The sequence below is a fragment of the Lepidochelys kempii genome, chromosome 7, assembly GCF_965140265.1.
Source record: "Lepidochelys kempii isolate rLepKem1 chromosome 7, rLepKem1.hap2, whole genome shotgun sequence".
Lineage (NCBI taxonomy): Eukaryota > Metazoa > Chordata > Testudines > Cheloniidae > Lepidochelys > Lepidochelys kempii.
In genome coordinates, this window is record NC_133262.1 from 78,301,266 (window position 1) to 78,327,737 (window position 26,472).

General features: G+C 42.0%; 2 protein-coding genes across 3 annotated transcripts in view; one reads left to right on the plus strand and one right to left on the minus strand.

The window, feature by feature from the left end:
• Window positions 1-527, minus strand: part of RTKN2 (rhotekin 2) — an 89,767-nt gene extending 89,240 nt beyond the window's left edge. Inside the window, exon 1 of the mRNA XM_073353427.1 lies at window positions 511-527. The gene's annotated coding sequence lies outside the window, so the exon portion shown is untranslated. The remainder of the gene's footprint in view (window positions 1-510) is intronic.
• A 1,606-nt stretch (window positions 528-2,133) lies between these two features.
• Window positions 2,134-26,413, plus strand: ZNF365 (zinc finger protein 365). 2 transcript variants are annotated; one of them, XR_012160135.1, is made up of 5 exons: window positions 2,134-2,211; window positions 3,278-4,021; window positions 16,240-16,420; window positions 16,829-17,437; window positions 20,396-20,484. XR_012160135.1 is itself a non-coding variant. In XM_073354919.1 (5 exons), the coding sequence occupies exons 2-5, from the start codon at window positions 3,291-3,293 to the stop codon at window positions 26,213-26,215; spliced, it is 1,191 nt and encodes a 396-aa protein (XP_073211020.1). In that variant the 5' UTR covers window positions 2,134-2,211; window positions 3,278-3,290; the 3' UTR covers window positions 26,216-26,413. The 2 variants fall into 2 exon arrangements, 1 of the variants encoding a protein (XP_073211020.1); XM_073354919.1 differs by lacking the exon at window positions 16,829-17,437 and adding an exon at window positions 25,975-26,413 and having other exon boundaries at window positions 20,396-20,433.
• The last annotated feature ends 59 nt before the right edge of the window (window positions 26,414-26,472 follow it).

Below are 26,472 nucleotides of genomic sequence, written 5' to 3' on the forward strand. Positions count from 1 at the left end.
ATTGTAGCTGAGGCCTGGCCCGACATGAGTAATTAACACATGGAAGGATGGCTCATTTTTTGGAAGATAAAATTAGGGATATAAATGAATCATCAGGTTGAAAACAGAATGTTTGTGCTAAATAAGATAAGTAAATACATCAGTAGGCTAAAAAGACAGAATGTCTGAGCCAACTAAGAGAAGAGGGAGAACACCCAGGGAACTATTTATTATGAGCTAGATAACAAGGGACATAATAAGTTAGGAATATAGAGATCAGGTAAAGAGGAAGTCGAAGTATGGGCAGCGCACGGACAGCACATGCTGCACAGGGATTGGTTCCTGTGAAGTAGCCAATCCAATCAATAAATTATATAATGTATAGGGAATGCAAGGAGATATGCAATGTATATAAAGGGAGAGGGTTTCTGTGTAACTTTGGAGATGTGATGTACCCTGCATTCATCTGCCCCATCTCCCCCGTGTTTGAATCTAATCAGCAGAACGCTGCTGTGTGCCGAATAAGGATACCTGAGTGACGAAAGCTGGAACTGAGCTCTTGGGAAGCCAAATGGAAAGAGGTCTCAGAGGTCATCCCGCTGTCATCCATCTCAGAGGTCATTAGTGGTGCTGTGACTCAACCAGGATCCATGCATCTGGAACAGATAATGTGTAATTTATTATACGTGTAGCTTTTCGGTCAAGGTTCACAACCCAGAAGCTTAGCAATGACATTAGAAGTGTTCAAATTTGGCAAATACAGGGCACCGGAGGGGTGAGTTGAATCCAAAGGAGGCCCCTGTGGACTACCCACTGATGTATTTGGGGGATACTGGGACAGACTGGAAAAGGAACTCCAACAGATAATGCTGGGTAAGAAATGCAAAAAGGACAAGCAAAAGGCAATGTTGTTACAAGGCTTAATATTGGGAATTGGAGTTTGACTCAGCAAATAAAGGACTTAAAGATCATGGTCCACAAATCAGAAAAAGAAAAGAAAGAAAAGGGTGAAGGAGCTAAAGGAGATCTATAAAGGTACAAACAATACAATCACGTCCTTCAGTGGAATCTGTTAGGCTATGTCTGCACTACATCTTATGTCGGCATAAATTACGTTGCTCGGGAGTGAAGTAGTTACTGCCACTCACGGGGGCTGGAATAAAGCTGATGGGAGAGCTTTCTCCCTTCAGCTTAGAGCAGCTACATTAGAGAGCTTACAGTGGCACACTAAACTCTCTAGTGTAGCCAGGCCCCATGCCTGCAAATGGCAGTCAAACAAACAGGTGTCTACCTGCATGGATTGGGGCCTTAGTTACCTCTGTTACTTGCAACTTAGCCCTGGTCTACAGCTAAAAGTTAGACCGACTTAGCTACATTGCTCAGGACTGTGAAAACGGTCATGTCCTGTGCAATATAGTGAGGTGAGCCTACCCATTCTCCCACTGTAGACATAGCTAGGCCAATGGAAGAATTCTTCCCTCAAGCTAGCTACCACTTCTTGAGAAGGTGGATTTACTGTAGCAGTAGAAAAACCCCTTCTGGAGCAAGTGGCTACATTACACTTACTGCAGCTTGGCAGCTGGGTTGCTGGAGCGCTTGCAGCACAGACATACCCTTACTATAATTCAAAATACAAACTTGCAAACCCTACTACACTTACATCAGCTTACGCTGCCATCTAATCAACACGTCAGTGACAGTAAGATGTGTCGACAATGGCAAAAGTCCCGTCAACCACAGCAGAACCAGGATTTTACCCAATATGTCCTACTGGCTCAGTATTGTTCTTGCCTTGCAAAATGCTTAGTTCCCTCCTCCGTATCATTACTTGTCATTAAATTGTTTGTGTCTGGTTTGCACTCGTTTGCTTCTATATTAAATGATCAGATGATGTGTTTAGACTTAGACGCTGATTTCTCTTGCTCTCTCTCCTTTCCCTCTCTCATCTTCTCTGTTTCCAGTTGCTTTATGCAGGCTGTTTTTCTGCTCCTTCTATGCTGGCCTGAAGTGGATTTTGCTTTGTGCTCTGCCTGAGCTCTCCGCTTTAGCCCAGCCCCCTCCTTCCTCCAGATGCTCCTCCCCGCTCACGGCTCAGCTCTATGTGTTGGTGTGAATGAATGAGAGAGGGGGGTGTGAATAAGTGTGACTGTGCTGGGCTCAGCGTGATTTACGGCTCTGCTGAAAACTGCTTTCCCCGCAGCTTCAGCACCAGCAGCAGCAGCAACAAGTCGGGTAAGTGCCTGCTCTCTGCACCACAGAGCCTGGAGGCGGGGGGGAGAAAGAGAAAAGATGTGCTTGCTGCAATCAGTGCATGTGTTTGTCAGTGCAGGGAGGAATGGGGTTTAGGGGTGTGCCTGAGGGAACTGGACTGAGCTCAGAGCCCTCGGAGAACTGGGTCTAGGGAATCCAGGGAGGCAGCATCAGGCACCGTACACACTGGGGGCGATGGGTCGCCTAACAAATACACACAGGCAGTAGAGAGAGGTTGGAGCTCTGCCTAATCTTCCCCAGCCCATGCAGAAATAGTGACCTTGTCTTATTTAATCCACTGTACCTTAAACATCTTTGTGCCCTCCACATGCACACTGCACAGCCCCCCTCTTTTGCACTCCTCTGCGTGTAAGTAGCCTCTCTTTGCCCCCTTCTGCTTGAAGTCCTCTTCTTGCATCCCTCTGCCACCCCCCTTCAGCTTTTCTGTGTGTAAGCTACCCAGCCCCCATTTGTCCCCATTTGCTGAGTTCATGTCACCACCAGTACTTTCACCTATCTGCATGTATATATATGCACAGGTACAATTTTAGATTTGTCATATTAACGGAAACAGTTATCAGGTCTTATTGCTTACTAGTCAACATAATGAATATAAAAATCCTTGTTATTGGCCTTTATCTGTGAGTAAGGAATAATAATGAATATATGAAAAAGCATAGTAAGCTATTTAGTTTCTGAGCATGCTACACTACAGACTAACATTGTACAACAGGCTAGCTTTTCATATATATGTAGTCTGACTGTTAAGTGCTACAGGGTCAGTTGCTCTCACTATCATGATGTTTCCGTTTAAATGAGAGCCTAATGAGGGCTTTGAGGCCGCTAAAAACGTTACAAATTAATTTGTTGACTTTATTCTGCTGTGTGATGTGCTGCCATTTGAATGAGATGGTTGAATTTGCTTTCCCAGGAACCAGTTTGAAAAATCAGTCTGAAAGTTTGTTCTTACTTCTTGGTTTGTATTAGCAAAATATGAGCATCTTTTTGAACAAACCTGAAAATTAGTTGGTTCTTTCTTTCCTTCCAGGATTGAGAGAGTAATGCAACAGCACACTTTTGAAGAAAGCAGACACCCCTGGCAGGAGTCATTTGAAAATGTCAGCATCTGCATGCCATTTCGTTGCCCACGATGTGGTGACCACACTAGATTCAGAAGCCTTTCTTCTCTGAGGGCACATCTGGAGTATAATCATAGGTATGAAGAAAGAAGCCTTCTGACAAAATGCAACCTCTTTTCTTCCCTCAAAGATACAGACTTGCTCTCTTCCTCAGAGACCATGACTCAAGGAAAACTGGGGAACACCAGCAATGCAATAAAACAGAAACCATCCTACATAAATTTTTGTGACAGCTCACATGAGAACCCAAAGAACAGAAAATCACTGGAGATGGAAGCTGAAAGGCCTGTCTCTTTTGTGGCAAATTACGGGTCAGCAGACTTCACAGATGAGCAGATTTCTAAACCGTGGGTTCCAACAACAGACTCCAAAGCCTCTTTTGAGGCACATGTACGAGAAAAGTTTAATAGGATGGTAGAAGCTGTAGATAAAACAATAGAGAAGAGAATTGACAAGCTTACCAAAGAGCTGGCCCAAAAAACGGCTGAGCTGTTGGAAGTTCGGGCCGCTTTTGCGCAGCTGTCTCAGAAGAAACAGGAAGTTCAGAGGCGAGAGAGAGACCTGAACAGACAGGTGGACGTTGCAGTTGAGATGATTGCTCTACTGAAGCAACGTCTTACAGAGTCTGAGGAAGCACTTCACAGGAAAGAAGAGTAAGTGGAAGGGCAATAGAAGCACAGTGTCGATGGCTTTGTATGTGCTTGGAGAACATGTGCAGTATTAAAGTAGATTTATACACACACACACACACGTTCTTGTAACATGAAACCCACGGTAAGATTTTGGTAGTAACTGCAATACAATAGATAATGCCAGTGTGGTGGAGGTTACTACTCTGGAAACAAACTGTAGAAGCAAAAGAATACCAGATACGCCGCCTTTATGCCCTCATGTTCAGTTAACAATAGTGCCCAAGATACCTTGGTCACCACTAAACAGTGCAATTGCAGCTTAGGCAGCACTACACCAAATGTTACCCTCTGTTATGCAAGTGTAATTCCTTTGACTTCAGTGGAGTGGCACAGACGTCACTGAGACTAAACTTTGACTTAATAAACAAATTGACATGCATGCTGCATACCATTTTTAAAAAGTGAGGTTTAATAACGGCCAGACTGTGGTGCCCTTATCACTCTGACTAGTAGCTTACTCTGAGCAGTCCTATCCTAGAGGAAGTTATTCTCAGCGTGAGTAAGGGTATCACGATCTGGCTGTAGCAGAGGACCAACGCCTGCCCTGTGTTTTATGGGTGCAGCATGAGGCAGCGGTAAAAGGAGTTTCTTCTCCCCTGTGGAGCAGCAAGGCATGGCTGCAAGCAAGTACTCAAGAGAGCATTTCTAGAAAAACCTGGGATGGGGTTTGGGGGATGGGAAGTAGATCTATAAAAACAGAATTTTATGTATCACTGGAACCACAAGCAGATTCCAGACTCATTTTGGCAAACCGTCCATCTAAAAAGATGTTCATGATGCACCCATTAAAAATGTAGCAATGTTTGTAACATTATTTATGGATGAACTACTTACAGTATTTAGCATTCTCAGAAACCCTTTCAGACAGTTTGCAACAACAACTTACTTTAGTTAAATGCATGTTCTTTAAAATGTGATGCTCCTAAACTGGTTCATTAGCTACCAAAAAGAACTATGAGGAACACTAGTAGATATGACAGTGATTTAAAACAGATCTAAGTTTCCAAAATAATAGATCTTCTACTGCAGCGTTTTTTCATGCGGGCCAGATCCAGCTCCCACTGAAGTCAAAGGGGGTATTGCCAGGGACTTCAGTGGGGCCAACATTTTGCATTCTTTCAATTACATGAGAAGTCTTATTAATGCCAGTCAGAGCAGTGGTCAGACAGGGAAAAAAATAAGTGCTGGTACTCTCCAAAGCTGTGCCCAGATGTGAGGTCAAAGTGAGATGCATTAAATAGATTATGCAAATCTTTGTAATAAGATCACACTTTCCCCTTTTGTGTGAGTGCTTCGATCAACAGACACACTTTAAATGACAACATGGTTAGGCCTCGGAGTTAACATCCCACTGTGCTCCATGGCAGCAGTTTACACCTCTTAGAAATATTCTTTTAGACTGCTGGCAGATTCAGGCCTGGTCTACACATAGATGTTGTGCTGGTATAACTATTTAGGTTAGAGGTTTGGTAGTTAATTCCCCCCCCCCTCCCACATCCCTCCCAAGGTTTTGCACTCGCTTGAAGTGCCATAGGCCTCAGAGCTGCGGAGGGCATGGCCTGACCAATTCTTAACAGTGGTCCTGTATTAACTCAGTACGAACTCAGTAGTGGCTGGTGCCGGAGCATCACTCAACTGTGTGGTCGCAGTGCCACTGAAATTTGACTCAGACAAGTCTCAGGGAGTGGGATTGCAACCTGGCACACAGGGTTGCAACAGCACTGAACTTTAGCCCGGCAGCCCCCTGTCCAGAGAGAGGAGCAGCCAGACAAATGGTGTTGTGACCTGTCACACTGGGAGTCTGTTCCTGTATGGCACAGCGCATGGGAGTCCACCAAGAATTTAAAAAGAAAAGGAGTACTTGTGGCACCTTAGAGACTAACCAATTTATTAGAGCATAAGCTTTCGTGAGCTACAGCTCACTTCATCGGATGCATACATGATGATTGATGATTTAACTGGGAATTGGTCCTGCTTTGAGCAGGGGGTTGGACTAGATGACCTTCTGGGGTCCCTTCCAACCCTGATATTCTATGATTCTATGATTCTATGATACATTCCACTGTATGCATCCGATGAAGTGAGCTGTAGCTCACAAAAGCTTATGCTCTAATAAATTGGTTAGTCTCTAAGGTGCCACAAGTACTCCTTTTCTTTTTACGGATACAGACTAACACGGCTGCTACTCTGAAACCCACCAAGAATTGACTCCTGAAAGCACCTGCTCATGCATTGTGTGAGTAAGAGTGAGGGGAGGCTCCTCACCCTAGGAAACCTAGGGGCCCTGCAGCAGGTGAGGGGAAAGCAGGAACCAGAATACTGTCCTTGTGGGAAGAGGCAGTAGGGTTGCCAACTTTGGTTGGATGTATTCCTGGAGGTTTCATCACATGACAATCTTTAATTAAAGATTAATCTTTAATTCCTGGAGACTCCAGGAGAATCCAAATGTTACCCTCCGTTATGCAAGTGTAATTCCTTTGACTTCAATGGAGTGGCACAGATGTCACTGAGACTAAACTTTGACTTAATAAACAAATTGACATGCATGCTGCATACCATTTTTAAAAAGTGAGGTTTAATAAGGGTTAGCAAACCTAAGGGGCAGGGACTGGAATTTACTCTTCCCCACCCCACCCCCAGAAATATTTAAATTGGTGCCACTACCTTACTGGAATAACCATACCAGTATAAAGCATCCTTGTACTGCTATAACTGTGTCTAGACTAGGGGGGCTGGGACTGCTTTAACTATACTGATATAGTTAAAGTGGCACAACTGGTGTGTGTATATGAGCCCTCAGGCAGACAACTGAACTTGAGCACCCACTGGGACATCACTCAAAGAAGAAGGGCCAGAGATTTCTGTTTCTATTTTGTAAAAGAGTGTTTAATATTCTAGAACACTAGATACAGTCACCAAAGATAACTCAGGTCACTGAGCCACCTCAGTCTGACCCATGACTGAGACCACACAGATGAGTAAAGGTTGTGGAGTGAGTGGAGCCCTTGAGCAAATTTCAGAGTTAATTGGAAAATGTGGACAGAAAGGAAATACTCAATGTTTGATGAAGGAGAGCAAGAGTCAGCATGAATACCATGAGCTTCAGAATACCACGGAAACCTGCACAAAGGGAATACATTTTAAGCTTCCAATTAGATCACTGAAGCTAAGAGCAATTATGAGTTCAAGAGGGCCTCTAGAGGCTTGTTTCTGGAAAATAAGGGGATTTATTGGTATGGTAGGGAAAACAAACAAGCAAAAGGGGTTTGATTTTAATAAACCTAAACAGAGTAAGCACGCAAGGCCAGGGGACGTTTGTGCATCCCTAAATTTTAGTATGTGAGAAACATTTAAAAGATTAGAGACCTGGGCCTAAGTAGTTCTCTCTGCCTTGATCATTGTTATGACTAAGGACAATAAGTAGACAGCAGGAACTCTCCCTTTACAGAAAAACACAGTGCTGATTTTAATCCAAAATCCAGAATTTCTACTGGCATTTTCTTTTTGTTTTGTCTATTTGGTCTTTTTATGTTCTCTGGCTTTAATACAAGAACAAGACATAAGGGCACTTATTAAGGACCAAACTTTCAGTACTTAGACAAAACTTCCATTGGTTTCCCTCTGTCACCCACCTTCCATATTGTTAGTTTCTTACTCTCAAAGTGGAGTCTTTATGCTGGAATAAAAGTCACCTTAATTCTAGAAGACTGTGTCCACATAGGGAGCTATTGTGGAACAGTTTATTCCACAATAGCTATGCTAATCAACTTCCACATGAAGAGTAGGCCTTGGAGCCAAATTGTGACTTGTTTTTCCATGGCAGTTCACAGAGCTGTTCCCTTATGCCCCTAAGTAACAAACTGACACAGCTGTGGTCAGTGGCTCTCTGGAGCACATATCCTATTCCTTCTGTGCATCTCTTGGGATGCCCGTAGGGGAAAGGGAAGGAGCAGAGCCATGGCTACATCCACTTGCACAGAGAACAGAAAGGGGATTCAGAATACTGGAGGTCGTCAACTCAAGCCATTTGTGTCAAGTTTTACAGAAACTTGAAAGAGGAGTTGGGCTCTCCTTTGAAAATCAGTGGGAATTGGGTATCTACCTTTCCTTGGAACCTTTGAAAAATCTCCTTCAGTTAGTTAATGCTTATCATTGGTATGCATTTAGGGTCACTTAGGATGTGGAAACTATTGAGGCATTGCCTTGCTATCTACAGCAAAGAAAATTTTTGCCCCTATCCTCTTAAACCGATTACTTCCCCTTGTTGAGGAAATATTGGCCGAATCTCAGTGTGGTTTTAGACCATCCCACGGGACAGCTGACATGATCTTTGTTGCATGCAAAATCCAGGAAAAATTTTGGGAGCAAAATCAGGACCTGTACATGGCTTTCCTTGATTTGACAAAGGCCTTTGACTCTGTCAATCACAAAGCCCTATGGAAGGTGCTGGCCAGATCTGTCTTCCCTCCAAAATTTATTAAGGTCCTAAGGCTTCTCCATGATCAGATGACTGCCACAGTTTTCTGCAATGGCCTTGAGATGGAACCTTTGTCAGAAAAATGGGGTTAAGCAAGGATGCGTTGTGGCCCCAGCCCTGTTTTCCATCTACTGAACAGTCATTTTGGTCCTTGTTAAAGTTCATCACCTCCCCAATGGAGTTGACATTCAATATAGAATGGAAAGGCGGCTCTTTAATCTTTGACGTCTCTTCTCAAGGTCTAAAGTCTTCAGGGTGTCTATTACTGATATTCAGTATGCTGATGATTGTGTCATCCTCGGGCACACTGAGAATGACCATACTGGATTTTCTTGCACAAGCTTACCAAAGCCTAGGACTCTCACTCAATATTGAGAAGACTAAAGTGCTCTATCAACCTGCTTCAAGATTAAACTCGATAAGTTTATGGAGGAGATGGTATGATGGGATAACATGATTTTGGTAATTAATTGATCTTTAAATATTCATGGTAAATAGGCATAATGGCTTGTGATGGGAAGTTAGATGGGGTGGAATCTGAGTTACTACAGAAAATTATTTCCTGGGTATCTGGCTGGTGAATCTTGCCATATGCTCAGGGTTTAGCTGATCACCATATATGGGGTCGGGAAGGAATTTTCCTCCAAGGCAGATTGGAAGAGGCCCTGGAGGTTTTTTGCCTTCCCCTGTAGCATGGGCACGGGTCACTTGCTGGAGGATTCTCTGCTCCTTGAAGTCTTTAAACCACAATTTGAGGACTTCAATAGCTCAGACATAGGTGAGAGGTTTTTCGCAGGAGTGGGTGGTTGAGATTCTGTGGCCTGCGTTGTGCAGGAGGTTGGACTAGATGATCATAATGGTCCCTTCTGACCTTAGTATCTATGAATCTATGCTTCAGGCCTTGCACATGACCCACCACAAATCACCATCAACAGTCAGACTTTGGAGACAGTTGAGCACTTTTGCTACCTCAGTAGCAAACTTTCTCAAAATGTAAAACTCAACAGTGAGATCCAACACAGGATCCAGTGCTCAAGCGTTTCCTTTGAGAAATTGTTCTGACACGTTTTCATGGACCATGACCTATGGCAGGATACCAAGATCCAGGTCTATAAGACAATCGTTGTTCCTACACTCCTCTATGGATGTGAAACCTGGGTGACCTATCAACAGCACCTCAAGAGTCTGGAGAGGTACCACAAACGATGCCTCTGGAAGATCCTTCGCATCAAGTGGTAAGATCCCTGCACTAACGCCAGCATCCTTGCTGAAGCCAATGTCACCAGCATTGAAGCAATGATCCTCGTGCACCAACTACGCTGGGCTGGACATTATGTGCAGATGCCAGGTTTTTAGCTCCCTCTACTCTCAGCTCATGCATTGTCAGAGATCCTGTGGTGGTCAGAGGAAATGCTACAAAAACACACTGAAAATGCATCTTAAGAAAACTGATGTGGACATCACAAGCTGGGAAGAGCGAGCTACCAACCAACCCCAATGGTGCCATATCCTCCACCAGGCAGTGGCCCAGTTCCAGGAGAAGCGCCTTGCCCTTGAAGCTGAAAAGAGAGAGAGGAGGAAAGCAAAAGAAATAACTTTCTCCCAGCAGGCTGCTGGCCTACCACAAAATGTCTGTATCTCCACGGGCAGATTTGCAGTTCCAGGGTCGGACTCTTGAGTTATCTCAGGACCCATATGGAAATCCGTGGTAGAAATCATCCTCGAATCAAGGGATCGCCAATCGATCATTTAGGGTCACAGAAGAGGTTTTTTTGTGAATGGGTGACACACCTTAGGGCCAAATTCAGACCCATCTGACTCATCCTAGTGAGTCAATGGAACTACTCATGGAAATAACTACTCATCAATGGGAATATGAGGTTCACAATCGGACAGAGACCAGCGCAACTCATGCTTTTTTTAAAGTACACAGTGGAATGTGCTTCTGATTATTTTCAGCAAAGACAAAGACAGTCTTTGCATTGCCTGTAAGTACAGTAATTGGTAGAGCCAACCAGCCTTAAGGTGATAATACTTACTGGGCTGATTAAATTCTATCAAGACAGCAACCTTAATTTCTAACCAGACCTCAATATTTATGTGGTACATTATCAACCAAAGAACTAAAAAATAAAGCTTGCTGTATGATAAATTAGCAACATTCCATGTCTTAAAACAACTTTAAGGGGGGGGAGGTTTGGACAAAGTTGTTCAAAACTGTAATTATTTTAAGGGTTATTATTTAGGGATTTGATCCCAAATCTTAGTAACTATCTTAGTATTTTTGTCCATTGAAAAAGTTTGCTGGAGGAGAGGATAAATAAATAAATCCACAGAGATTCTGAGCTCCACTGAATAAAGCCATCACTGCTTGGAAAGTGTCCAAGCAGGGCTCAGGATTTTATGGCCTACATATTTTAAGGCATTATTTTAAGTGATAGCAGATAAATGAGGTATTTTTGAAGAAACAAAGGGTAGGAATCTTCAGGCTGAATGACTATGGAAAGGAGAGCCAACAGATTACATTTGGGGAAGGTGAGGAAGAAGATAATGTTGAAAATGGAGGGGTTCAGGTGGGTTTAATAACCCTAGAGAGCCTGTTTAGAAATATTAGAGGAGTACACAGGGTGCAGCATAGCTAGCATGACCTAAAGGAGTTCTTTTGAAGGCACAGTGCCCCAGCTTTGAGGCAGCCCTTATCAAATGTTTTCTACTTAGCCTCTTCAGCAGACTAAGGGTGATTTTGTGATAACACTGGTCCCAACTGTCTTGCCTTGGTATATTGTGTGTATTCTCCATTCCCTCCCTCTAAACAGAGGGCCCCAAAATGGGGAGGATGACACTGACTTCATTAGGAGCAGCATCTGACCATACCATAGTGAGTGTCAGTTTTTCTGTGAAGCAAAGGAGTGAAAAATAGCAAAATGGGGAAATTCAGCATAGGTAATATTAACAAAATCCAAATTAGCTAGCATAGGCAAGGTGTGAAAGGGAAATAAAGAGAAAAAATAAAGAGCACATAGCTATTAATAATATATATATTAAAAATAGATCTGAAGCAAGAAGGTCATATATAAGCCTGTGAGTAAGACCATGCAAACTGCCTAGAGCGAAGGAGGCAATTAAGAAGACAATGTAGCTGTGGTGAAGTTAAATGAGTTTGTTGAATTAGTCTTCTCTAGTATGGATGATGAGGGAAAAAATTCCCCAATGAACAACTTCTAGGTAATCAAGGCATAGCAATGGCAGAGAGAAAGATGTCTCCAAGGAAGAGGGTTGGAACAACTGAAGAAACTTAATAGCAGTAAATCCTCAGGGCTTGATGTTGTTCTTAAAGGAAGTAAAAAATATAATAATTATAAGATAGCAGAGCTACTAACAAGTATGTCATGCACCTTAACAGAACAGGAGCTGTGCCTGAGGATCAGAGGGTTGCTACTGTGGTGCCTATCTTTAAAAAGAGAGTAAAACTCACCCTGGGAGTTATATAGGCTCACTTCTGTAGGGAGAAAATTAGTTGATAGTAAAATCATTAAAGGCACATTAATAAACTGCATGGATGAATCTACACTAAAAATCACAGGATTTACCATCCTCAATCAGACCATTTGCCCATCTAGGTTGGTGTCCTGCCTTTGACAGTGATCTCAATCTTCCAAAGAAAATCAATCCCTTACATAATATATCTGGCCAACTATGGATGTGGAGGAAGGGGAAATTACTTCCTGCCCTCTGCAGGCGATCCAGTCACACCCTAGAAAAGGAGATTAGGTATCCTTTTAATGATCTTTCTTGATATCATTAGTATTCATGAAATTATCCAGCCCATTTTACAGCAACTGCCAATTATTCAACACTTGATGAGCTGTCACAGTGAATCCCATCAGGATGACTATGTACTTCAGCAAGTAGTAGCTTCTCATTGCTCTACATTGGCTGGTTCAGTAGCTGATGCTCCTGCTGCTTCTGGGGGGAAGGGAAACCAACTATCTGCCCCTCTCCCCTGCCAAGAGTAATGGATTGGTACTCACAAAAAAATCCAGGGCAGTCCACCTATACCCTACTGAGGGCTCAAGGCATGACCCAATCAATTTAGGCCCCCTCAGCCTTTCCCTTCTGAGGACACAGGGTGTAAGGCACCTATCCTTACTTATGGGGCTCTGGAAGAAACCGGGTCAATTTAAGTACCTGCCCTTTCCCTCGGGGCTCAGGGCTTTACGGGTCTGCAGGACCTTTTCCTAGTGAGGGAGCCTTACACAGCTGTGCTCTAAACATCTATTTATTAGCAACACTCAGAATACATATACCAACCAAATCTCTTATGCTCACCACTCCCAATATACAGACAAAATTCACCTGATGGCCAGTCAGGATCCTCTCCTCTGGGGTTCCAGCAATGCCTCTGCACATTACAGTTGTGCAGAGGGGTCAGAGTTCTAGCAGCTTGATGTTAAATTCCAATCCGGAGATGGTTCCCAAAGAGCATTTTTTTTTATTACATCATACAGGTAAAACTAGCTACCTCCTTTAACTTTACTAAACCTATCACATTATTCAGTACCCCTAGGTAACAAAATTTAACCAATCACACACTGGCACCTACATTTTCTCCTCCCTCCTCAAGTCTTTTTATATTTTATCTCTCATGCCCAAATTGTAACTTATGACCTTCTTTGTTTGTGCAGATGGGCAGCATAAATTCACTGGTCAGAGCTTATCTTATCTATTTTACCAACTCTTGGGGTCTTTCTGTTTCCTCCCTGAACTTCCCAGACTTGGGTGTCTCTACTTTACAACCGTTGGTGTTATAACTCTTGTTAGGGGCATTCCTGAGTTGGGGGCACCTTAGCAGCAGTGGAGCATTTTTCCCCCTTACTTTTAGTGGTGAAATCCCGGAGTTTCACCCAAAGCTGGTTTAGTACGGGGTGAGTTAAATCGCAGGCCTACAGTATAACAAACTGCATGTTTCCATGTCTTTGAGTTTCCTGTCTCCTACTAAACAGTAGGGCATGTAGGAAATGAAAAGGCAATTTGTTTGTTAATGCAAATTCATTATTATTTTCTGTAAAGTTTGTTGCAAAACCTTGTGTTGTGTAATCTATGCAATAACGTGGGCAGATATATTCATCTGATCATTTCTGGAGGAGTAACACTAAGACAGATTTTTTTTTTTGTAAACAAAGTAAAAAATTTCCTCAGTCTGACACATACAGGGCCTTTTGATTTGCTGTCCAGGTAAGTAAGATTCCAAAGGCCTCTATTTGCTCTCGCACCAGTATAAATCCCGAATAACTTCATGGAAGTCAAAGGAGTTACAATGATGTAAGTGAGTTAGTGAGAGGCGAGTCAAGTGCTAAAATTCATCTTGGTTTTAGTGTTAGCATTATCCTAAACTCTGCTCTGTGCCTTTTACCTGATTATAGAAAACCTCATGTTATTCTGGAGCAAGCTGTAGTGACAGAAACCATACATAGCCATAAAGCTGGCATTACCCAGTAGACAGTTTCAAAAATAAGTTCCCATTATCTCATTCTTGCTTGTCACTAGCAAAATCTGGAGTATGTGTAAGTAAATATCCTAAAAGGAGCTGGGATGAAAGACAAAGCCTTTGTGTATGCCTTGAAACAACCATTCCTGGAGCACCTTCCACTTCTACTCCTGCTAGTTCAGAGAGCTTTTTAGTGCATTATGGCATAGGCACCGACTTCCCCTCTGTTCGGTGGATGCTCGACGCCCCCCACCCAAGCCTCCCAGTCCCACCTCTTCCCACCCCTGCACCGCCCTCACCCCTCACCAGCCCTTCCCTAAAGACCTCGCCCCTTTTCCGCCTCCTCCTCTGAGCATGCCCTGTCCCTGCTCCTCCCCCTCCCTCCGGGAAAGTCCTAAGTGCAGCCAAATAGCTGTTAGGCGGCAGGGGATGGGGGGGAGGAAGCGGAGGAGCGGGAACTCAGCGTGCTTGGGAGTGGGGGAGGAGGCAGCGAGGTGGGGGCAGGGGGAGTTTGGCTGCCTGTGGGTGCAGAGCACCTCTAATTTTTCCCCATGGGTGCTCCAGCCCTGGAGCACCCTCGGGGTCGGCGCCTATGCATTCCGGTATTGTTTACAGCAAAATCCAGAGGTAAATCAAATTCTGCATGTAAAGATTCCATAGTCATTTGCTTGTGCCTGACACTGCTCATGAGACAGATTCAGTTCATGGTTTGCTGGGCAGAAAAACTGTAAGGAAGCTATTATCTACAATTATGTGGAATTAAAACAGTTTTTTAGATAAACTTAAATACGAAGAGAAACTTCTGTGTGCTGATGAAGAAACAGGGCTTTAGAAAGTCATCACCAGTATAATGTTTTTCTTTTTAGCCACTGTTTATAGTGTTCTCATCTCAGACTACATTTTTCTCTGGCCAATTTTGTCCTTTTTTATTTACCAAATACTGATTTGCCCCCCTCCCATATTCTGTGTTTTGAAGTAAGTTAAAACATTTGCATACCAGTAACCTCAGTTTATCTAGCACTTTGTGATTAGGGGCAAATCTGACATGCTCAGAATTGCACTTAACCAACTCACTCTTCACCCTGCCCCTTTCCTTACCATAGCAGCATAGAGGGATTATGCCTCAGGCTATCTTACTTAGCCTTGCTCACACTTTGTCTGGAGCACAGCGGTCTTTTTCTGCCCTAATGTGCCCTTTGTAAGGATCAAGGCCAAAATGCAATTTAACGGGCATGCCAACAGTGGCTCTGTTGAATAATGAAGGGCTGATGTTTTAAAATAAAGCTATTTGGGAATCATAAAATTGTTCTATTTCATTTAATTAACAGGATAGGTGAGAAATTTTAGGTTTCTTTTCATTTCATGTCATATTTCAGGGTTAAGTGTCGAACTGGTGTGTATGTAAACAGGGAAAAGGGCACCACATTTGCAATTGAACATTAAGGAAGTGTCAATCTTGGAATGTACTAAATGTTGCTTTTACAAAATATCTCCAGCCACCACAGTTGGTGATGAAGGTTATTTCTAAGATTATATGGGAGATCCTCATCTACCATTTGTTGGCCTTTCATATTGCTCATTATGAGTGCAAGTCTCTTCCCTGGATGCAATAAACATATGAGTGTTTTTAGTGCTGTTGGCAAGGAGTTTACGAGATGAACTTGTCAAGAGCTTCTGAGGTGGAATTTCCATTTAAGGAAGGAAATTGCCTGAATCACATTTTGCTAAATCTATCCCATATTTGCATGTTTTTATTTTAAGACACAGCTCTGAGCAGGGGACATTCTGTGCGCCATCCTGGCCCGGAAGGAGCTCCAGGAGGCCACTGTGTTTTAGTAAGTTCCTGGGAAGCACAGCAGCTGTGCCACCCCTTAAGGAGTGCACAGGGGTATGTGGCATAGCAGGGCAGCCTTCCTACCCATTGTGGGGTGGCCTGCACCTTCAGGACTGCTAGCAGGAAAACAAGGAATTTCTTGGAGAGTCTTTCCTAATCGTATAGATATTCCAAGTCTGTCTATTTTCCTTATTTCCAATCATAACCAGAAAAAAGATAAATATGGCAGTAAACACAAAGGCATTGGTAGGAGATTTCTACAATACAGGTGAGAATCCCCTTTCCACTGCTGTTTCTTAGCAACAATTACAACAACAAAAAAGCCAGGACTCTTTCCAGTACTTCGATGTTGCTGTATTTCAAACACTTTTGTCTTACAGAGAGGTTGTTACTTTTAACCACTTCCTGGAAGAGGCAGCTGAGAAAGAGGTCCATGGGAAAGCCAGGCTCCAACACTTCATTGAGAATCTATTGCAGCGGGTTGATCTGGCAGAAAGACAACTAGAATATTATCAAAATCAGCAGATAATGTGCAATTACAATGATGTAAATGAACATATGGTAAGCACACAAGACTGTCATCTAATGTAAATGTTCTCAAACTGTGGGTCGGGACGCCAAAGTAGGTCACAACCCTGTTTTAATGGGGTCACCAGGGCTGGTGTTAGACTTGTGGGACCTGGAGCCAAAGCTCAAACGTCACCGCTTGCGGCCGAAATCAAACCAAAGGCTTCACCCCTGGGCAGCGGTGGGGCTCAGGTTACAGCATAATCTCCCCCCCACACCGCCGCCGCCGCCCAAAATGTATTTTTGGGCAAATTTACTATTTGTGGAAAAAAGTCACTTATCTCTACCTAGCAGTGAAAAACTCACCTATGACTTGGGCTGATGTATCCATAAATGTAGCTGTGCTGTGCATATATGTATGGAGAGAATTAAGAATTTCACTTTTTTTTTTTTTTTTTTAAGATTTCAATGCCATGCAGTGGTGTGGCTGGGGAAGCAACACATACAGAAGCTCAGTTGATCCGAACCCCATTCTTTCCCTACCACTCAGCCAGACTGCATTTTCTTTTCAGTAAATGATGGCAATCTTAGAGAAGAGTGGAAAAGGACTGCAGTAGCCAAAGATGGGAAGGAGAAAGTGAGGAATAATGAAGTGTCCATCTGCCTTTTTGCTAAAAGGTCTTGTCTTTGGGACAAATAGCCGATATATTTTTTTCCATTAATAACCACTACTATTACTTTGAGTCAGTAATTTCCCTCTAATATATTACATTTGTGTGGCAAACTTCATCCACAAGAATTCCAAAGGCCTTTTGACACTTAAATGGATACAGAGTACAAACTGTACCTAGAATAGACTTCATCCATCGTGGAAATGCAGTCACGTTAGGTGAAAAAAGCAACTACTGGTTGACTGCACACAGTGCTTAACAGCAGTTTAAGGGTAGAAAGCAAAGGTCACCTTAACTTGACATAGTAAATACTGAAATAACATAATAGAGTAGAAATTTGGTATGGAAATCAAGGCTGATATCTCAAAAAGTGCTGTGAGATCTTTCAAGAGGACTATGGGTAAGAACCTTTGTTTTAAATTGCATCTGAAAGAGTACTCCCAATAGCAGAGTGCCTTTTAACAGCATACTGAGCCATTGTCTCATGGGGGGAGCACTGCCTTCTGAATCAGCTGCACTACCAAACGCTGACCATCCTGACCTTCCTGAGCTCACAAAGTTACCACAGAAACCAACATGGTGTGACTACAGGCATGCTCAGCCTAATAGGCTGAAAAGACAATGGAAATCAGATCAGAACTCCAAGAGAAAAATTTACAAAAAATACAGGGGTAGGGGAAGGATTTACTGGACCAATAATTATTTTTAAATGCTGAATTTGGGAGACAAATTTATTTCAGGATCAAACTTTCAGCTGTGGGCACTAGTTTTTTGTGAATATATTAGACAATTAGAAATCTAAACACCCACTACAAATGTGCTAATAGTTGTACAGGAGACACAAAATTTATTGTGTAAGTTTACAAGTTGTGTCAACAGTAAATGCCTTCAAAGTCATTTGTCCTCTTGATTCTAAGAGCATTATTTTCTTTTTGAAACCTGTCCAAAAGTTGTTACTATCTGATGGCTTTTGGCCGTAGCTGGTGTCCTAAGTGAAATGATTATTTGGTGTCTTAGTCCACTTCTCAGTGAAGAACAGTGATTAGTGACAGGTTTCAGAGGGGTAGCTGTGTTAGTCTGTATCAGTAAAAACAACGAGGAGTCCTTGTGACACCTTAGAGGCTAACAATTTTATTTGGGCATAAGCTTTTGTGGGATGTAACCCACTGCATCAGATGCATGGAGTGAAAAATACAGTAAGCAGGTATAAATATAGAGCATATGAAAAGATGGGAGTTGTCTTACCAAGTTGTGGGTCAGTGCTAATTGGGCCACATCCATCCTAATTGAATTGGCCTCTTCTCAACAGTTGACAAGAAGGGGTGAATATCAACAGAGGGAAAATTAGACCCTACTACAGAATAGACACCTTGGGGAGTTCCAGCCTGGCTGTCTGGAGCACACCTGAGGTGGCTCTTACTGTGCCAGAGGCTGACAGGCCTTAGTTGGTCCTGGGATTGGGGGTGGGGAGAGAAAAAGGGGTATAAAGCTACCGTTATGCCCCTGCCCCCTCAAGTGAATGCTAGCTGAGAATCAAGCTTAGAGATTTTTAGTTGTTTTTGTAGAATAAATATGATTTGGCAAAATTAAAGGTTGTGAGGGAAAATGTATTTAATCCAGTTTAATGGGGAATGATGTCTTATTAATTATCTTGAACACAATAATTACTTCTCATTGTATCTACACTGTATAATCAAATGTGAAGTACCTACAGTCAGCCCTTGATATTCTTCTTTAGCAATTTACTTTGATTATAGTCACAAAAAAAAATTGTAAATACCTGCTGGTAAATGAACTAACAATGCATACATAATTACAAGATTTAAGATTATTTATTAAGTTGGAAGAGTTGTTAGTAGGAAAAGAAACTTAAAGAAAAAATTCTTTGTTTAAAATGTTCCTAGTCGTGAAAGAAGGGAAAGGTGGAAATATGATTCTGCATACTGAATATACAGAATTGTTTTTGTAACTAGAATAGTTTAAAAATATTCCATTATTGCACTTCAATCATTTAAAATTTGGCTTTAAATTTTAAATGAGTTAAAAATATGAGCAACTGGACTAAAAATATACAGCTGGAAGATAATTTCATAGCCTTTGATTGCATGGCCTCAAAATGAGAAAACAACAGTGGCTTAACTGGAGAGATAAGATGGGTGAGGTAATATCTTTTATTGAACCAACTTCTGTTGGTGAGAGAGAAGCTTTCAAGCCACATGGAGCTCTGCTTCAGGTTTGCAAATTACACCTATCGTTGCAGTGTACACATAACTAAATATGTGAGCAGATCAGAACTCACCAGATGACCCAAAATACGGGCTTTGCATTTAAAAAGAAATCCCTTTATCTGTTTTCAAACAAACTGTTGCTAAGCTATGACAAACCTCTTCAAAGTCTCTGGGATCTGAATTACTACTTATTTTCTTCCACTACAAATACTGGGCTACATGCTAACAATATTTAGAATTTAGTGCGTAGGGGTTCGGAAGCACTGCAAGTTTGCACCTGTTGAATTTCATAACTTTGAGGAAGACAAAACGAAGCTTTCTTCTATCCCCTCAACCCCTAGAACAGGCAGTGAGTTCTACCTCTTAAACATACTGATGTCCTGAAATCTGTGTAGATCTAGGGGTGCCCCAACTGAGATTAAAGTTAAAACACATGTGTAGATCTTTGCAGGATCAGGGCCTTAGATACACATTGGTTTTTGTAGATATAAAATGATTTAAATGACAGAAGACCACTGTACATAGGCGGCATATGAGTTTTTCGTTTGGGAAGGCTACACTCAGGAGCGCCAGAAGCTCCCTAGAAGTGGGGGAGCCCCCACGGGTGCCCTGACAGTGTCCCCTGCTTCCCCGCTCTGCCCTCTTCCTGAGGCCCCATCCCTGCTGCTCACTCCTCTCTGCCCCCCCCACCACCTGTCAATCGCCCTTAAGTCAGGAAATAAGTGGGAAGGCTTTTGTATGTCATTTCATTTTGCTATTATCTTCATTTATCTATATGACCTCCCATTTTTTTCCTGCCTTCCGGCCGAGTGACAAACTGGAGGGGGCGAAAAGGAGCGAGCAGCAGGCAGGGCCTCAGGAGAAGAGGAGGAGCCGGGGAGGGAAGGGGTGGAGCAGCACAGAGCAGCACCCCTCCACACACTGCTGCCACTTCTAGGGAGCTCCTAAGGCAAAAAGGTGGCAGGCAGGCATGCCTCCAAGGGGAGGTGATCCACCTCCATCATTTGCCCCTACATGGCCAATCTTTTTTATTTTAGGGAGACTTAGCCTCCCCAAGCCTCTTATATGTGCCACTCACGCCACTGTGATATTTGCTCATAATATGAACATTTTTCTGTTTTTTTTTCCAGTTTACAGACCTCTCATCAAATAAGAAACCCAGATGCCTGTATGTATGTCATTTCATTTTTCTATCATTTAAACATGCTTACATTTTTGCGTATGCTGTATAACCCTGATCCTAAGTCCATTACATGGGACTTCCATGGGCTTTGGAGCAGGTCCTATATTTGATGATATATATGCATTTTGCATAATAAAGGAAAAACAGGTGTTTTGCTAAATTAAAAATAAAATATAATTTTATTCAAGAAAAAATAGAATCCTTTTGTGCCAATACATTACTGCTTCCTGTTTGACCGTATGAGGTTTTTGCAAAGTTTGAATCTACTAAATGAACACATACTAAGTTTCAGATACAAATGTCTTTAACATTCTGTCATGGCCATTCTTGAATACCATATGTGGGAGATTTATACTTGCCATTGTCAGATTTTTTAAAGGGGACACAACTTAAAAATACCATATTATAAACAAACAAATGTCCTGACCTACAGTATGACTAAAACAGCTTCAATTTTTAAAATCAAATTTAAAAATGCAACTTGTCACTTTGTTTATTTTTTAATTTCTTAGCTTGGACAATGGAAATTATTGGAATCAGTTTCACTTTTGCTGATAGGGTAGGAATTATTAATAACAGTGCAGGAGTTGGTGATTTTTGTGTTTGTTTTTTTACAATTTATTCCATTAGAAATTTTTTTTAAAAAATCATGAAACATTTCTTTACTAACCCAGTAGAAACAAGCTTTTTTCCAAAAACTTAAACTTTGGCCTATACTTGAGCTGACAGTGTCTCTAAATTTCAGACCCCTATCACTGTTTATATGAATGGAAGGAGTGGGAGAGTGTGTGAAATGAAACATGATGTGACAAATTCACCTAAGTGGGTATAACTCCACTAGAGACAATGGAGTTGCACCCACTTATGTCGACATTGTAGAAATAAGATATATCAGGCCAAGTTCAATCAAACGTATGTATTGAAATCAGATGTGGGTAAGTGACATGGACATGGATAATTGCGGGGGTTGGTAACAGCGTATACAAGCCACCGGTTTAAAGCAGCACAGTTTAGTAGAATCCAGTAGTTGATACCATCTGCTGGGATTTCAGTGGCCTATATGAAATAACTTGCAGGTCTCCATCCAGCCACTGGTAAACAGTTGTCCTTACGAAAAACACCATTAGAACGGGCACTAATTAGCACCCCAGCAATCTCAGCAGATACACCAAGGACTGAATCAGCAGATGGACTGAAATTACCTGCTGCTTTATAGAGATAGTTACCACAAACAGAGCTGAGGCAGTATGGGGAAGCTTCTGTTGCTGCTATGCCTGTTCTGTGGATGAAGAGATAACGTCAGTTTCCATAACTGTCAAGCCAGCTGGTTTTGAGATCACATTACAAATTAAGTTAAAGGTTAAAGAGTTAAGCAAGCATTATATGCATCAGCTGATTTCACATATTGTACCTCTATAGTTTACTTTCCGTAACACAAATATATTGACAATTTGATGAAGCTTCAACTTAAAGAGAATTTTCCTACAGTATTTTTATTTTTAAAAAGTAGCATTGTGGGTCACTGGTTGTTCAAGCAAGAGAACCAGGTTTGAGTCCCACCAACACTCTGGGAGGAGAATCCTCAGTTGGTATAAGCAGTTATAGACCCACTGGGCCTATAACACTTCACATCAGTGTCCTACCGCCTTATGTCAGAATGTACTAATAATTAGAGGTGAAACAGAGGATAGGACAATTGTCAGAGCCAACTGTCAAAAGGTGTCAAATGCATCTATTCTGTAATAACTCAGTAACTCTCACTGTACACTATCTCATCATCTAGCAACATAGACTAGTTCATAACCGGTTCGTGTGATCTTTTACCATTATGATCTGTTTTAATAATATAATAAGTATTTTTAAATACAATGAGGTTTTTTAAAGTTAATTTGCCTTCCACATGCACTGATGTTTATAACTATGAGGACTGTAAATCATTTGAGTCTGTAACGGTGTAGCACCCACTTCTCATGAGAGTCCCTTCTGGTCCAATGTGTCTGCAGTCATTAGCCAGTCCTGGCCCTGGTTTTGAGGCATGCCCCCAAGACTTCCTCACTGGAGGCACTGGTTTTACCTTCTCTGGTCTCTTCTGTCCCCAGCTTTCCAGATGGGCCTCTTAACAGTTCAGATACCCTTCCGGGGATTTATCACTGTCCAATTGTAGGCCACTGCCCCAATGGTCTGGGGCAGGGGGACCCAGGCTCACCCACTATATCTGATCCCAGCCACATGTCCTTTTAATGAAACTTCCTTCAGTTCCCTAGGCCACTTCCCCATGGTCTCAGCTTTCCCCAATGTTTCACCCTTAGCTCAGGATTTTTCTGCATTGAGGTCCAGCAGTCAGCCAAGTGTGCTTTCTTACTCCCTTCCCCAATCCCTGCCCACACTGAGCTGTCCATGGTACTACAGTTTCTTTTGGACAGCCAGCAGCACCATGTACACTCCTCTGGTTCCTGCAAGGAACTGACTGTTGTGTGCACTGCAGCTCCTTTTTATATGGCCCCCCTGGGCCCTGATAGGCTGCTCTCTGCAGCCTCCCCCCTGATTGGCTGCTTTCTGCGCAGTCTCTCCAGGCAGTTTGGAGGACTTTGTTCAATTGCTCCTTTCCTGGGAGGAGTGTGGCAGGACCCTGAGACCTCCAGCAGAGGGCCTCTGGGCCTAATCCACCCCATCACAGTGACATATTAATTTTGGTTGCAATTTTCAAAGTAGCCTAAGAGAATTAAGCACCCAAATGCTCTGTGACCAGCACCACCACTAACTCCAGCAGCAAAGCCCAAGCTGGTGTCGGTTGACATTAAGGGAACTATGCTAATTTACACCAGCTGAGGATCTGTCCCTGCTCTCCTCATTGGTTCTTCAGCTTCTCCTGAATGTCTCCCCTTTGCCTGCCAAAATCTGATAGCAACTTAACTTGCTGGGGGCAGCCACCTCTCATGTCCGTGCTGCTTGAGATTAAGGTTGGGGGGGGGATCTACATACCAAAAACTCTTTACCTTTCAGCACCTCTCCTTTGAGGTTATGGGGTTCTTTGTGTGGTTATCTTCATGAAATTACCTCTAAAGTAGTAATCTTAACAAAAACAAGAGTTAAGTTAAAGGAGAGAAAATGGAATTAAAAAAAACCTGTTTGCTAATTTATCTAAATTTGCACTTCTTATCACTTAAAGTAGCTAATGCAGTGTTGTTGTAGCCATGTCGGTCCCAGAATATTAGAGAGACAAGGTGAATGAAGTAATATATTTTATTGAACCAACTTCTGCTGGTGAAAGAGTCAAGCTTTTGAGCCATACAGAGCTCTTCTTCAGGACTGGAAAAATGTATTCCTAGTGTCACAGCAAAATGCAGGGTGGAACAGATTGTTTAGCATAAGTAGTTAGCACATACTGTGGTCCTCCATGATCCCTTACGATATGTACTAACTACTAATGCCCTCTTCCACCTTGTATTTTGCTGTGAAGCTGGGAGTACCTTTCTCAGACCTGAAGCAGAGCTCCGTGTGGCTCAAAATGTTGCCTCTCTCACCAACAGAAGTTGGTCCAATAAAAGACATTACCTTACCCACCTGGTCTCTTTAAACTAGCTAAGGCATTTTCAGTGTAGTTACAGAGGAAGCAGAAAAATAAATTGTTTTCAAGATGTAAACTATCTCCTCCCTTTGACTATTTTTGTCATCTTTCCTTGCTGATTAGATACTCTCCACTGTGAACAGAAATTTCTCTCTTATCAAGCCCTCCAGCTGGATCTGTTTGTATCCCAGACATATCACCTTAGATCCAAGCCTAGTTCCCTGCTTTCTAAATCAGGTTTCTTCAGCTACCTACACTCACAGTGGGGATTGGGTCACTGCTTTCTCCAGTAAATGGTCTATTAAAGGTACAAAGGCATTTGCTGATGCTTAATAGCAACCCAGAATAGCTTTCTAACAGGCAGATTGGCATTTTCCTCAATTCCAAGCCCCTCTTTTCTGTTGTTATAAACTGTGAATTAGAGACATAGGTCCGGTCTGTGTCACATTGCTATTTAATTTCTATGAGGTTTGGACACCTAACTCCCTTTAAAAATATCACCCTTGATTTATTTTATTTTGAAGAACATTACTGAGTACAGTAATAATGTGACTGAAATTATACATTGGGATAGGTCTATAATCTGCCTCCTCCTTGAGAACAAATGAATCAGCTTCACGATGTTATATTTGACAAATACAAACCGCCGTGTCTTTCAACATCAACCAGTTAATTGGTCCAACATACAGTTCCATGAATGCAATGTCTTAAAGCAACAGCCACAGTGACATCTGTAACAATTTTCTGTTCCTATGGACAAGATTTCACACTGGGCTACATTTGAAGGAAAAGATTATAGAAAATTTATTTGCCAGTAGTTTTCTGTACTCTTCCTGCTATTACTGAATCGTTTAAGTTGGACCCAAACCTCCAGTCATTCGCTGAGCAGAACTCTCACATTGAACAAAGTATTAGGCCATGCTACAGTGTCAAAATGTTTATTACTAGAGTTCTAAAATTGAAGTTCAAAAATAAAGACTATAGCCTGCAACATGGAACTCTGATTAAGTTGGCAATGCAGCTTGGAATTCTATGAATATGGGGTTTGAATTGCATGCATTTGACCAATTGCACCTTCTTCTAGAAAGGTCTATCAAATGTGCAGTACAGTTTAACATTGTGAAGTAGCTCTGGTCAAGTCAATTTACTTCAATAAAGTCACATTAGGCATGAACTAGGACAAACAAAAGAAGGGGAGGTTGGCTTGTTTTTAGGCTTAAATTCTTATTCTCTTCCCCACACCAATTACTTATTATTACTATTGATCCACACACCCCAAAAATTCAGAAATAAGGTTAACTCAACAAGCATGATTTAAAAACTAAAACTTCCTCAACTACTCAGCCAACCAGAGGCTTCAGACTTGAATTTGCAATACTGACTGTCAGCTTGTTTACAAATAAAAGGCAGATATCTGCCCACGGGGATCTGCCAGCACCACAGCAACCAAAGATCCAGCTGAGTTCCCACCACTGAGAAGTCACCAGAGTCCCACTCCCCTCTCTCCACTGCCACTATGGTATATGTCAATATTATTATTTAAAAATCAGGGTGAAATTCATCCATTGCAGAGGGCTAGCATGAGTCCTGTGCACCACTTAAGTCCTTTAAATCCCTTTAAGATGTCAAATTAGGGCATGTATGCCTTGTGCTAGCCAGCAGCACATGGACAAATTTCACTCTAAATGAACATGTACTAAAAGTGCATCCCAGGATACACATAGAGTGTTCCAGTAAGAAATAAATGCAAATGTCTATATTTCCTTGGAGTAAAGGGAAACTACTACATGCTCGTCTCAACTCTTACATAACGCTCTCCAAAGCAAAAGAACAATTTACAGTTATTCTAAAAATGCTATTTTACCGTGCAATACCCCCGGTAGCCGCAAGTGTTCAGCACCTTTAAAAATCAGACCATTTGCCACCTTTGCAAAATCTGACTTTTTTTTAAATTTCAGAAGCCGAGGAAATCAGCATGGTTCATATAATATACCTGATGCAAAACCGCATTCCCTTCAAAAAGGTACAATGTTCCTAAAGAAAAACAAGGATGACAAGAACAGCATCCAGCCAGTTACATTCTTCTATGAGCCTGTCGACTGCTCAAGAGAGCTATGGAGGCCACAGAAAAGAGGTGAACCAGTGAGTGCTGCCCGTAAGGTGAATTCAAAATCCAAGCAGGGTAAAAAGGGCAAATAGCTACAGTAACAGATTATATCATATAACAACACACAGGAGCTACTGGCACAAGGCTTCAACAAAACAGATATTGAATCATGTCTATTAGCTAAGCATTGTACATTTCCTATTCATTTGTTATGCCATAAAATATTAAATATAAATATATAATACATACAGTATGAAAGAATATTTTTATTATTTAGGAATTTTGTTTCTCTTTTGGGGTCTATAAGCGAAGTAACATTTATTTATGTCAGTTTACATTTGATTTTTCT